Consider the following 13,360-nt stretch of genomic DNA (forward strand, 5'->3'; position numbering starts at 1 on the left):
GAAAAGTGAACAAAGGAAGAGTGTTAACAGAAGAGGCTGATGCCTTAAACTCATCAGGTGCAATCCTTGCATGAGAAGCCATTACCTACTCAGCAAAGAGGGAGATTTACCTCACTTGACACTGCACAGTGCTGTAGCTGAACACAAGGGGCAGGAGGAGAACGTGGAGCAAGAGAAAAATACCATTTCTCTCTGAAAATTAGGGTGTGCTTCTGTGGGATCAAACCTCATCTGCTTTGTTGTCAGAGCCTGTTAGCAGTGTCCTGCTGCCATTGCACAGTAATTTACCTTTCTTTAACTGCCAGGGAAGCCAGGACAAAACTCCCCCTTCTTGCTTTTGATTATTCTATACTATATGTATGCACAGGGACAGCTAGTTGCTCTGGTGTTCTTGGCAGCTATTAATGGGAATTTCATCATCAAGTAAGGGGATTTTGAGGGTTTAGGGTGATTTTGCTGCTAGGAAACCACAGTTTTCTTCAAGAAGAAATTTGGATGTCACTGAGCCACAGAAAACAGCATTCTAGAAATCTGCAGAAATGGTTTAGAAAGACTGTATATGTTGCCTAAAGACCTCTGAAATATTTCTAGGGAAGTCTTAAGTTAATGTGAAATAGATGTGTGGGATCCTTCAGTGATGACATTAGCCAACACTTTGGCTTTGTCTTGTGCAATCAAAACTGTTGGACTGGCTAAACTGATCTCTTTTGATCACAGGAAGTTGGCAATGCTCCTTCTTGCTGGCCAACCTCAGGTTACCCAGTACAGTCATTTCCCCAGGCAACCCAGAGCAGCGGTCACAGCACCAAGCCTGGCAGAGCCTCAAGAAGTTTTGGACAATGCTCTCAGGCACATGGAGTGACTCTTGGGCTGTCCTGCACATGGCCAGGAGCTGGACTGGATGACCCGCATGGGTCCCTTCCAACTCAGCATATTCCATGATTCTATGACCCTCATCCACACAGTGAGGTCACTTATTATTCTCTTGAGTTTACACTCTTTTTTGGTTTTACCTTTAAATCCAAACACAAAATGGTTTTCCTGGTTTTGGAGGTGAAAGGGAGATCATTACCTTGTGTCCTTGTGACAGTCCTGAGCCAGTGTCCCTGCCACATGTGCCAGCCTCTCAGCCCTGGGGGTGCCTGCGAGCTTGGTGACTCCCATTTTCTCCATCAAGGACAGGAGCAGTTCGGCCGCACACTTCCGCACCTGGACGTAGCGGCTCCTGGGAAGGAGAGAGCAAACCCTGGGGCACAGGGACAAGGAGCAGCAGCAGCACAGGCCTTGGCCAGAGCCTGCTCCCTGTCCTTGCTGGGGGAAGGAGCCTGGGCTCTCCCTGCAGCTTCAGACACCTGCAGAAGGTTCTGTCCTCAGATAAACACAAAGTTAGCATTGTACAGAAGGACTGCCTGCATGGAAGAGGGAGGAATTCAGTCTCTCTGCACTATCTGCTACTCCATTTCTTTCCCAAAATTTACTCGGAGAAAGATTAAAGTAATAGATCACATATGAATTATTTAGAAATTAAGGAAAATTCATGCTGACCCATCAGAGGGCACCCACTACACAGAGCTGCATCAGGATGAGACTCTTTCCACCCATTTCTCCCCACATCTGCCGACCTCTGGAATAAAACAAATGCAGGGAAAACACACTGTGGGGCGTGAAGTTGCGGAATATCCAGCAATGCAGCTTGTTTCTTTTGTAAAGCTTGGCAAGGGGTACATCTGAGTGTTTCACCCTGTTCCAACGCTGAGGAAAGGGTGGCAGTCAGTTTAGCCTGGTTGTCCTGTTCTAGAGACTTGTCTCTTGGGAACTATCAGGCCCAGCACCAACACTTAGGGCAGCATTGGCTTCAGCTGTCCCATGGCACTCTGCCTGTGAAGGTGTCTGTGAAGTGATTCATCATCTCAAGGCTAACATGAAACATTATTTTGAATAGAAAGTAGAGCTCTAAGGCTCCTTCTGGCTGCACCTGCTGTGCAGGCTGTGCCACACCAAACATATTCTCCCCCATATGCTCCACACCCCAGCAAGGACCCTCCTTATTTCCCAGGTTAATGGCATCATGAGGATACGTGGTTTTCCCCAGGGCCTCTGTGGTTAGTGCTGTGAAATATCAAAGAGCGCTCACAGCTGCAATTGCAATCGTCCCTCTTCCCACAAAAGCACAAGGCTCTATCCTTAGCCTTTGCAGGTACTTGCACTTCCCCACTGTTCACCATGTCTAGGAAACTCTGACAGACTGTGAGAACTCCAGGAAGCAGCAGGAAGCTGAGTCAGAGGAGCTTTAGTTTGGATATCAGGAAAAGGTTTTCCGCCCAGAGGGTGCTTGGGCCCTGCAACAGGCTCCCCAGGGCAGTGGTCACAGCACCAAGCCTGACAGAGTTGAAGAAGCATTTGGACAACAATCTCAGGCTACAGGGTGACCTTTGGGCTGTTCTGTGCAAGGCAGGAACTGGAACTGATGATCCTGAAGGGCTGCTTCCAATTCCCCATATTCTACAGTTCTGTGATTCTGTGACCCAATGGGCTGCCGAGGTCAGAAATAGGTGACAAGAGGAAAGAAATGAGGTTGATGGAGAATCGAGTCCCTGAGTCCACAGAAGATACAGGACACAGGACCTTCCCTCCCACCATTCCCATTCTCTCTCTCGGATCCCTTCCCCCACCTGCACACTGGAAGGCGAAGAATAGCACTAAAAGAAGAAGAACCTACTTGACTCCCTTGTCCATGAGAGCAGTCATTGCTCGTGCAGGAGTCACATTCTCTACCATCATCCCCAGGCTCTGACAGGCTGCCTTCTGAATAAACTCTGGGGTGTTCCACACCATGTGGAGAAGGACCGCAGCAACCTCATCAGCCTCAGAGTCCATGTCCTTCTTCAAGATTGCAAAGAGCTCTCCCAGAGTGACGATTGCTGAGCAGAACACCTTGGACCAGAGGTTGGTCACCTGGGGAAGTCATGAGGGGAAACATAAGAATCACCTTGAACAGAAAACCAGTTTCCTTAGGCAAAACTCCCAGGAAATCACAGCATGTCCTGCTGTGTATAGAGGAACATAAAAGCACAGGAAGAGCAGAAGAGCCCAAGCACAGAAAAGCACTTACTTTGGCACCAATTTCTGACCTCACACCTGCTTACTGCAGGCATACAAAATATGTTTCACTAAAGTGTTCTACTTAACCCTTCTATAATGTCAACTGCTTTTAGGCCCTTTGATTTGAAAAACAAAGAAGCAAATTAAAGCAAGGGATGCTTTCAAACCATAAAGGCACTAGTCATAAAAATAAACAGTCAGGTCCTCCTGTTCAAAAAAGCAACACCTGTAGCTGAAGCACTCAGACAGGAAACAGACAACACAGGCTCAGGTCTACAGACTCATTTGCAGTGTTGAATTACAGCTTGGGCAGAGATTAGGACTCTGGCATATAACATCATTAGTGTCTCAGTTTCTGCCCTGCCTTATAATGGGCCACGCTCAAAGACAAGTGCCCGATACCCAACATGCCAGTAAATACAGCTGCACGTACACACAGATCCTACAGATAGCTCACAGACATTAGAAGTAGAAGGTCTAAAACCAGAAATTAATTCAGTCCCTGAGCACACATGGAGATGAACAAGCACATATCTACTCTACAAGCCGTGTATGAAGTATGAGGAACAATTCAGAACAATGTTCTCACCTCGCTGGTAACTGCCAAGCAAATCTCACGAAGTTGACAAAGCAGGACTTCTGCATGGGACTCAATCAGGCGTGTGATGTTCAAGAGTCCCTTCTTCTTCAGTTCCCTGAAAGGCAAGTAACAAAATGATTGATATTCCTCTCTACCCAAGAACTAGGCAGCACCCTCTGAAATGACCAGGCTAGCAGCTCAGTCAAACCATGGGAGGTGCTTTTCAAGGAGCACTTAATGAAATCATGGAACACATTGTGACAGGATGCTGTGGCTGTCAAAAGCATACACAAATCCAAGAGGCAAAGAGAAGGCTTTCAGAGTCTTCATTTGTGGCCTTTCTGAAAATCTCTGCTATTAAGTTCCCAGAAGCTGTGAGGCCGGGCCATGCTGCTGTTCCTTGTCACCTCACTGTACCTGTCCCTGAGACACAGTCCCATTGGGCTGTTACTGAGACATTTTCCTTTGTCAGCCCCAGCAGGCAGTTCAGCACTGACAGTCTGCACTGCCACTCTGGAGCTGAGTTCCCACTCTACAATCTAGGCCTGTGTGTCACCCACTCCACTCCACCTCACACATTTCCCAAAAAAGCAGCAGTCCCAGAAAATTAAGATTCCACCCCTGGGCAAGAACTGTTAAAACTCTGGCTTTTCCCACAACACTCCTACCTAGAACAACCCCCACAACAGCAGCGTGTTATTTAAAAGGTGCAAACAACTCCATCTCTCAGCACTTGCTTTGTGCAGGCCCTCATCCAGAGGAAGGTATGTGAGGCATCAGGGCTGCAGCACGGGGCTGGTGACTGATCCCACGGGCACCCTGAGTGTCATCAGGACCCCCCACACCTGCAGAAGCTCTCTGCACCTCATAGGGCACCAAAGAGAAATGGGGAAGAGAAAGCCCAAGAGAAAGGGCAAAGCAAAGGCGATGCATTGTGGCCAATTGTTCATGCTTGTGCCTGTGAAAATGAAGCATCCATTAGTGAGTGGATGCTAACCCAGACATCAAAAAGACAGCCACTATCACCTAGCATTTGTAGGGTTATCACCTCTGGGCCTCCTTCTGTCTGTGTAGAATTTTGGGACCCTTTGTGAGTATTGACAAAATATCTCAGGCCCATACGAAGCAGTGAGAAGGAAAAGTTGAATTCGAGTTGACTTCCAAAACTGCAAGATTCCTAGAGGATTTTATTTATTTTTCCTTCTCTCCCGCCATGAGCCCTTCACGACATGCTGATGGACTTGAAAGCACAACTCAGTCCATTTCTCAGAAAGAGGAACTCCCTGGAGATGCTTCTGGGACTCACATGCAGGAGTCCCTGCCTTTGCTGTCAGCAGTGGGAGCAGAGAAGAATCTTACTCAGCGCCACTGGGCCAGTGGCCCAAGGCACCCAAATCTCTACACTCAAAACTGCTGCCATCCTGCTTCTGCCTTCAGCCAGCAAATCATCTCATCCCACAGCTTTCTCTCTTCCCTCCACATTTCCTCTGCAGCTCCATGGAGCAGCAGGCAAAGCCAGGAAACAGCACGGACCTGCTGCAGCTGCAGCACTGCTGCAGAGCAAGGCCAAGAAAAGGCTGCTCTCCAATCTTTATGCTCTCCCTGCTCTGCAGGGCTTTCACCAGTGCCCTTTGGCCCTCTGGGCTCTCGGGGCTCCGAGGCACGAGCAAGACACGCTTCTGACCGACCTGAACGCTCAGAGGGACACAGAGGGAACGGGGCCTTTCTTACCAGTCATCGCTGCCCAGCAAGGAGAGCGCCTCCTGCAAGGACTGCTGTGGGTCTGCAGAGGCTCTGTCCTTCTGCCCACACCCACGGAGCGGCTCCTCTCGGCGCTTGGCACCAGCGGCCATCTGCGGGGTCACTGTGAGGAGAGGGTCGGCCATGGGCGCTGCAGCCCCGGGCAAGGCCCCGCCCCGGAGCGGCCTCAGCCCCATCTCCCAGCCAGGGCTCCGTGTGGTGCAAACTGGCCCTGCCTCAGAGGCTTCCCTGCTCTCTGGCTCCTGGGGCTCCTTGCCTGCTCCCAGCCTCCCCCAGCTGGGCCCAGCTCCAGGCTGAAGCTGACAATTGCCCCCGCAGCGCCAGCTCCCAAGTGCCACAGGTGCCCAGATGGTGAGTGAACAACTGACCGTGGTGCTTCCCGTAGGAGCACAGGGAGCACAGCCTGGCAGACTGCCCTGCAGCTCAGCCCTGCAGTCCCAGCTGCCTCCTGGCACCAGGGTGTAGTTTGGACTCTCAGGATGGGCAAAAGCCAGAGCTCAGGCCTTTACCACTACTTTATTCAGCTCAGCTTTCCAATGGATCTCTAAGAACCAGCTGCTCCAGTACTTCCAAGCTGGAGTAACTCAAAAGTAGATTTGCTGTTCACTCTCAGGACAGACTATGGAGCCAAGATCCCAGCAGTGCTGGCTGAGGCAGGAGGCAGTTTGTGCTCCTTGTGCAGGGAAAAACCCGAGTGGGAAAAGCTGCCATGGAGCAGGCTTACCTGAGCACCCTCATTTCTCCCAGCCCTGAGGACAGGGGCACTCTGCAACTCCCTGAAGAAAGACCCACAGCTGCCCCGTGATAGCACCAAGCCAAGCCTGAACAACCCAGCCCTGCTGGGCCCTGCTCAATCCCCAAGGAGCAACGACCAGGGAACAGCCATACCTGACCCTTCACACCTGACAGTGCCTCTGTTTCCATTGACTTCAAATATTCTAGCCTATCAACTAGTAACTCAAAAGTAGATTTGCTGTTCACTCTCAGGACAGACCATGGAGCCAAGATCCCAGCAGTGCTGGCTGAGGCAGGAGGCAGTGTGTGCTCCTTGTGCAGGGCAAAACCCGAGTGGGAAAAGCTGCCATGGAGCAGGCTTACCTGAGGAGCTGCGTGGGAAGCTGCCATCCCCATGGAGGGTGGGTGTACTGGGCAGTAAGGGCACAGTGTCCTGCTTTCTCACGACCATTTTCTTTGTGGCACTACCAGGGTGTTTTCTCTGCACACTAGGGGCTGTGCCATTGATAGGTGGTAGGCTAAAGGCTGCAGGGACCAAAGAGGAGCTTGTAAGTGGAGAGTGCTGGACTGGGTGACAATGGAAAGGGCCAGAAAAGTTGCTGGAGCTGGGCAAAATCTCTTTGTTATCTCAAAGAACTTCAAGTATAACAATGGCACACTAACATGGGACAGGGATCACAGAATCACAGAAACCCAGAGAGTTTTGGGTGGAAGGCACCTTTAAGCACCATCTAGTCCAACCCCTGTGAGCAGAGACATCTTCATCTAGATCAGGTTCCTCAGAGCCCCATGTAAACTGGTCTCGAACACCTTTAAGGATAGACCAACTACAGCTTCTCTGGGCAAATCCTGACAGCTTTTCATTCCATTCATTTAAAAAAATTTTCTCCCTGATATCTAATCTAAATCTACCCTCTTCTAGCTTAAAAGCAAACTGCAGTGATACTTCCCCTAAGAAACAAGAAGAAGCCAGTATTGCTTTGCTTTTGTTCTGTTCCAGAGGCAGGCAGGGGAAGTTCCCACAGAAAGTGCAGAGAGCCCTGCGTGATGCCCTCGGGCTGAGTGCTGCTTCCTAAGGGCCCTGCTGCCACCCTCGGGCAGCACTCACAGCCCTGCAGGCAGAGCCCCTCAGCCGGGATTCAGTCGGGAACACTGCTTGCTCCCGGGGCTACAACAGAAGCCCTGCCTGGGGCTTCAGCACAGCTCTACAGCGCCAGCTCCTCAGCAGGGAGTGGCAGGAGAAGGATCTCTGGTGTTTTCATCAGAAGGAATTGAATTTTGTTTCCACCAGGTTGCAGCCTGGTTGAAAAGCATTCTTTTGGACTCACCTTCCCTGGAGGCTGCTCTCCAGGAGAGAGTCTGAGGCCCCAGTGTACTTTGCAAGATGGAGTTTTCTACTTCGAAAGAATTTAGAGGTGAAGGTGGGAAGCTGCTGTTGTGTTACTGACTCAGTGAGGCCATGGGCAAGACACTTCATGCCTCTGTATTTTTCTTTGGAAACAGAATTAAATCCTAATGCAAGCTTCCACTCAGATGCAAGCAGAGCAGCCCCCCAGTCTGATTGCAACACTGTGCAAAGGGCAAGCAAGTGGTCAAAAAGGACCACCACAAGTGTAGCCACCACTTACTTGCTTCAGCTGCATCTTGGGACTCAACTGCCTTAGGAGGAAGCTGCAAGGATGTTTTATTTTGTCTCCTCTTCATCACTTTTTCCAAAAGTTCCATTTTCTTCCACTCTAAGTTCTTTTGAGCCAGCTTGCACAATGTAGCACAGACCTAGGTGCAGTGGAAATACAGCACAGACTGTAAGTAGAGACACACAAACCATACACAACATCTCATCAGGAGCACAGAGTCCACAGAGTGCCATAGGCTTCAATGCAGCTCCATATACATTCCAGTAGTTTCAGAGGAATGTCTCCAGTCTTCACCTTGGCAATTACACACAGTGAGGTGGAACACTGTAGTGCCACAACCTTCCACTGCTGCAACTGCAACCTATGTCAGGAAGCCCTGCTTGAAGCATAGGAGAGCTCCAAGACAGATGAGGAGCTCACATGACAGTGAGCAGGCAGTTCAGTTCCTACAGGCCATGGCAGGAGAATGAAAACCATGCGCAATACCCAGCAAGCATTGCTTAACACTCATGACCCACAATTGCAACTGTTTCTCACTTCCTTGCTTCTGAAGGACTCAGCTTTCAAGGAGTTGGTCTCTGAGACCAGCAGACCAAAAGGAGGACTACCAAAAGGAGGAGTCATGTGAAAACAAGTTGCAGAACCACTGATGGCAATGAGCAGAAAACTTGAGAATGAGAGGGCTGTGAGATACAGCTACAAAGGTAACCAGGAAAAATCAACCTCTCCCATTTGGTTTTGCAGCCTTGCTTACACCCAACATCAGAATCTTTGCTTCTCTGCTCCCAAGGATGCACTTTGCCCATGTTCACTGATGTGTAGCTTGCTCTGCCATTCAGAACTTCTCTAAAACAGCCTTTGCACATAAAGAATGCTTCTGGCATGACCTTAGCACCATCTCCAAGCCAGTGACCTTGGCACCACTGGAAATAGTCAAGCAATGGTTCTGTAGCTGTTCAATATATTCCCAATCCCCACCCCCCAAGAGTGGAAGATGATGAGTTTCGGTGACATTTTGGGCCAAGCCCTAACCAGCCACAGGAAAGGAAGTCTGCACATCCCTGTCCTTATCCCTTACCTTCCCAAAGGCGTCCCTCAGCTCTTTGTCCCTCGTAAGACCAGGAGTGGTGGGATGATCTGTCTCCTTGGCCTGGCTCAGTAGGAGGCCTGGGAATGAAAGCAAAGGTTCCTGTAAAGCTCAGGCAGACTTCAAGGCCCCAAAAACACAATGCTGGGCAACAGGCAAGACAGGTTCCAGAGTGCAGAGCTCTCAGGACACAGAGATTGGCATTGAGAGCAGCAAGGCACGGTGCCTAGACCCTCTCCCAAGGGATGGGCTACTGGCAGCAGACATGACATGGCTCTCTTGGCCAGCAGACTGAAACCTGCTGCATGATAAAGGCCCCAACCCCTGCATGCTGGAGAGCCTCTGTGTCTGACAGAGAAGGGCAGAGATGAAGATTACTCTTGACAGAGATTCTTATCTGCCTTTATTCATGCTGATTTTAGTAAACATCTTCTTTCTGGTGCATAAAAGAACTCCCAGGTTCTGATACCTGGATGCATTTACATCAACATTTTCTTCTCTTTGTTGGAATATTTTAGAGGACATTCAAAGAAAATCTGAGCATGGCAGGAGTGCAGGAGTGTTACCCAAATGTGAACTGTGTTCTTGACACTAGATATTTCATTTTCGCCAAGGATTTTCATTCTCAGCTGTATGAGATTAGGCCACTTTCCGGCCAGGCTGACTAAAGGCTGATTTTCTAGTTGCAATTCTATACAACAGCTTCACAGAGGATAAATTAAGTGGCAATGCAGTAGAAAACCCTTATTCATGCTGATTTTAGTAAACATCATCTTTCCGGTTCCTGAAAGAAGCCCCAGGTTCTAATACTTGTATGCATTTAGATCAACATTGTCTTCTCTTTGTTGGAATATTTTAGAGGACATTCAAAGAAAAGCCTAGGGTTGCAGGAGTGATACCCAAATGTAAATTGTGTTCGTGACACTAGATAATTCAATTTCCCCAAGGATTTTCCTTCTAAACTGTATGAGATTGGACCACTTTTGGGCCAGCCTGACTAGAGGTTGATTTTCTTAACACAAGTAGAACAATGGAGCTCATTTTGCAATACTCTCCAAGAGAGCTGTTAAAATTCTGAGAACTAGTCATTCTATACCACAGCTTGACAGAGGATAAAATCAGGCAGCAGAGTAGAATAATAACAACGTTGTACATGCGGACTTTTTGCCCCTGCAGAATGGCCAGCTTAATAATAAAGGATAGTAAGATGCTGGCTTTGAGGAAGGAAGGCAATTCTGGATGGAAGGCAAGGCATGGAAGGTAAGAGCATCTGGGAAGATGGCAGGGAAACTACAGATCCCAAGGTAACCTCCTTGGGACCACTGCTGTCAGTCAGGCCAGCAAAATGGACACACAAAATGTAACAGGCGGCGATGCAACCTAAAGCATCTGAAGCTCCATATTTCCATATTGCATGGGACAGATTCCTTGGAAACTTCTAAACAGCTACTCAGGGAAACATGCCCCTGCTGGCAGACACGTGAAGCAGGCCAGAGGGAAAACCCTGCCCCACTTCTTCAGAGCTACCACAGGAACAGCCTGGCCTCTGGGCTGCCCTGGGACAGCAGGGAGCCCAGAGCCCTGTGCTCTCCAGGAATGGTTCAACTGCACATGCACCCTCCTGCTCCTCTCCCTGCCCCACAGCTCAGCAGCCCTATAGCTCCAGGGGCTCTGGCAGCAGCACAGCTCCTTGCAGGCCACAACTGTTCCCTGGCAATGTGCACAGCCTCTCTGGGCTGCCACAAGACCCTTCCTCCCACCAGAGAGTGGCCCAGCTCCCACCTTACCTCTGTGTGAGGCTGATTCATGCTCCTGGGGCTCCTGGGCCAAGGTCTCCTGAGCGGGCCAGGAGCCCAGACCTCCGTTCCCAAGGCCGGGGTCCGGCACATGAGTCTCCAAGCCCAATGGGTCTGTGAGTTCCCTCGGGAACAGAGGCATCCCAGGTCCTCTCCACTGAGAGCTCTTTTCCTTCTTCCTCTGGGTTTCTGTTGTAGATTCAGAAGAAGCTATCGACCAGGTACCAGAGAGGAAGTGAGTTAACTGAACTCATGTCTTTATAATCAGCCCATCTAATGGGCGAGAAATTCAAAGTGTATTTTAGTTACTGAAAAGATTGCTTGGTGTTTTATTTTTCATGAAATGAGCATCCCTTTAATTTCTCTGAAAAATATGGAGCTGGCAAGCCAAGAGAGAAGAGCTCTACTACTTCATGTGGTGCCCGCTGCCTCCCCAGTACTACAGGATCACTTTCTTTCCAAACTTCAAAATTCACAGTGCTCTCTAGAATCTAACACTGTCAAGGAAGTAATTGTTTTCAAAAGTGGTTTTCAAGGCCTTTGTTTCTGTATTTCCCAATCAATTCTAGGTTGGGTTTTGCAGTTTTGGGGATTTTTTATATTACTCTTTACAACAAAGGAAGTTCTGGGACACAAACAATGGCACCGCGTGTTAGATGCAAAAGTAGCTTTGCTTTCTGCATTAGATGTGCCCAGTATTCTGCGAGCCTGTATTTGTAAGGAACAAAGTGCTCATCCCAAAGTTCCACTTTTGCTCTACTAGTTCCAGGGGTTTATCCTCTGCTTTCTTTTCAGAAGAGGCACCCAAACCCAACACAAACACAACCTATCTCAAAACAGTTCTGATCTTGGCTAATACTGACAATTCAAAATATCCTTAATGAAAATAGCTGATGGCTGCTCATTCTGAAATTCTCCTCACCAGAGCTGTTAGAACTAGGAAAACTAATTCTTTACATGGCTTCACAGAGGGTAAAATCATGTGGCAGCCAAGCACAATGAGAGGATGACCTGTCTAAAAATGGATTCATTCACCCTGAAAAATGCTCGGGTGAGTAACAAATGTAAGACAGGAAAGGATTAATAACATAAGTCATTCCTAGTCCAGAATTAATCCAGAAAAAATGTCACCTTACATACTGAGTAATACTTCTCCCTAGCTGCATTAAGCATTCCAGAGGCATACCAGCAATGAAGGAGTCAATCCAAGGGGGACATGATCAGGATTTGGCAGAACTAACCCTAAGCCAAGGAACCAGGGGATCTGATCCCTTTTTCTGCATCAGCAGAATTATTTCTTCAAGTCTCATCTCTCCTATCATTACACACCCACAGATGCCAAAGGAACAACAACAGCGTCAATGAGGCTTTCAACTCGAAAGCATTGCCTGACCCAGATGCACCAGACACAGCATTTTGTCTGGCACAATTCCACTTGTCAGGGATCAGGCAAGGCAGGGACAGGCACAAGGCACAAGGCATCTCGTGCTCCAGCCTCAGCCTGCAACACTGACACAGGCAGAGACAGCCAGGGAAGAGATTTGTCACTATGAACCTGCCATAGGTGGCTTTGGGCTTGTGCTGTCAGAGGATGACAAACTCACACCCTGCCTAGGCTGCGTCCATTTGGAAGATTGCTTCCCCTTAATTGGAAAAGTCAAATGGACTTTTTATAAAAGGCAGTTTCCCTATTCCTCCCTGTGCAAAACCAGGCAATGTCCATGAGTCTCCTTCACATCTCAGAGGGCTCAACTCAGAAACAACCCAGAGGAAAGGTTTTCTCCTTCAAAAGTAGTAGGAAGGAGTGGGAACATTTCTCATTCCCTGCTAAATGCCTTCCTTTTCTCTACTAATTTTGACACTAGAAAGGCTACAGGGAGATAAAAGGCAAATGCAAGATGGAGAGGAATGTTTCCTTTTCCTGCACAGCATTTCCAGGAACCCAAAGGTACCACACCAGCTCCTGCACTCAACACTTCACACTGGAGGAATTTTCATTGCTCCACCAGAGAACACTCCCAGGGACTGGGCTCTAGGAGAGTCCACTGTGCCCATCAAGGAACCGAAATGAATTTAAAGAAAATTTTTAAAAGATGGGTTTTAACCGAGCTTTCCAAATGTCACATCTGAGTCAAGATTCCAATGGCCATTTTAGGACAGACATGCCCTGTACCTACCTGCATGTTCTGAGGACTTCTCTTGGCTTCTACTGCTGGATCCTGGCCTGAAGGAAATGGAGGAGAAAAGAACATATGAGGAAGTAGAAAGAGAAGGGAGGGAATAGGCATATTATGAAAGAAGGCAAACCTTCTTAGCATGGTCACTGTGGTGAAGGACCAAATGCAACACATAAACTCAAGAGGATGCAAAACTGAGTAATTGTCCTTAAGCCTTCTGGTGCTGGAGTCACACAGAACTGGCCAAGCTCTGGCTGAAATAATAGCCAAATCCAGCAGAGGACCTGTCTTGATGTGCTCTGAAGCCCTGCCTCCTCTTCCCCATCACCTCCTCTGCTCTTGGGGCATTGCTGTTGGGTTTGACATTGTGCTGGATCACCATGGATGGGCAAAATGGTGAATACACAGAAGTTTGCCTAAATACATGGGACAGCTGACTGTGCAAAATGACCACAGGAGATGAGAAGAGTGATGTGAACAACACA

General features: G+C 48.7%; 1 protein-coding gene across 1 annotated transcript in view; it reads right to left on the minus strand.

Moving 5' to 3' along the window:
• The window catches only part of LOC106632133 (TOG array regulator of axonemal microtubules protein 2-like), a gene marked incomplete at its 5' end in the record, with an annotated part of 24,051 nt that overhangs the window by 8,454 nt on the left and 2,237 nt on the right, over window positions 1–13,360 (minus strand). The window contains 10 exons of the mRNA XM_031065662.1: window positions 116–137; window positions 1,073–1,225; window positions 2,720–2,955; window positions 3,692–3,797; window positions 5,414–5,546; window positions 6,542–6,723; window positions 7,803–7,954; window positions 8,894–8,982; window positions 10,690–10,908; window positions 12,876–12,917. Coding sequence (XP_030921522.1) covers window positions 116–137; window positions 1,073–1,225; window positions 2,720–2,955; window positions 3,692–3,797; window positions 5,414–5,546; window positions 6,542–6,723; window positions 7,803–7,954; window positions 8,894–8,982; window positions 10,690–10,908; window positions 12,876–12,917 — 1,334 coding nt within the window. The remainder of the gene's footprint in view (window positions 1–115; window positions 138–1,072; window positions 1,226–2,719; window positions 2,956–3,691; window positions 3,798–5,413; window positions 5,547–6,541; window positions 6,724–7,802; window positions 7,955–8,893; window positions 8,983–10,689; window positions 10,909–12,875; window positions 12,918–13,360) is intronic.

This window comes from Geospiza fortis, unplaced genomic scaffold (genome assembly GCF_000277835.1).
Source record: "Geospiza fortis unplaced genomic scaffold, GeoFor_1.0 scaffold749, whole genome shotgun sequence".
Taxonomy (NCBI): Eukaryota; Metazoa; Chordata; class Aves; order Passeriformes; family Thraupidae; genus Geospiza; species Geospiza fortis.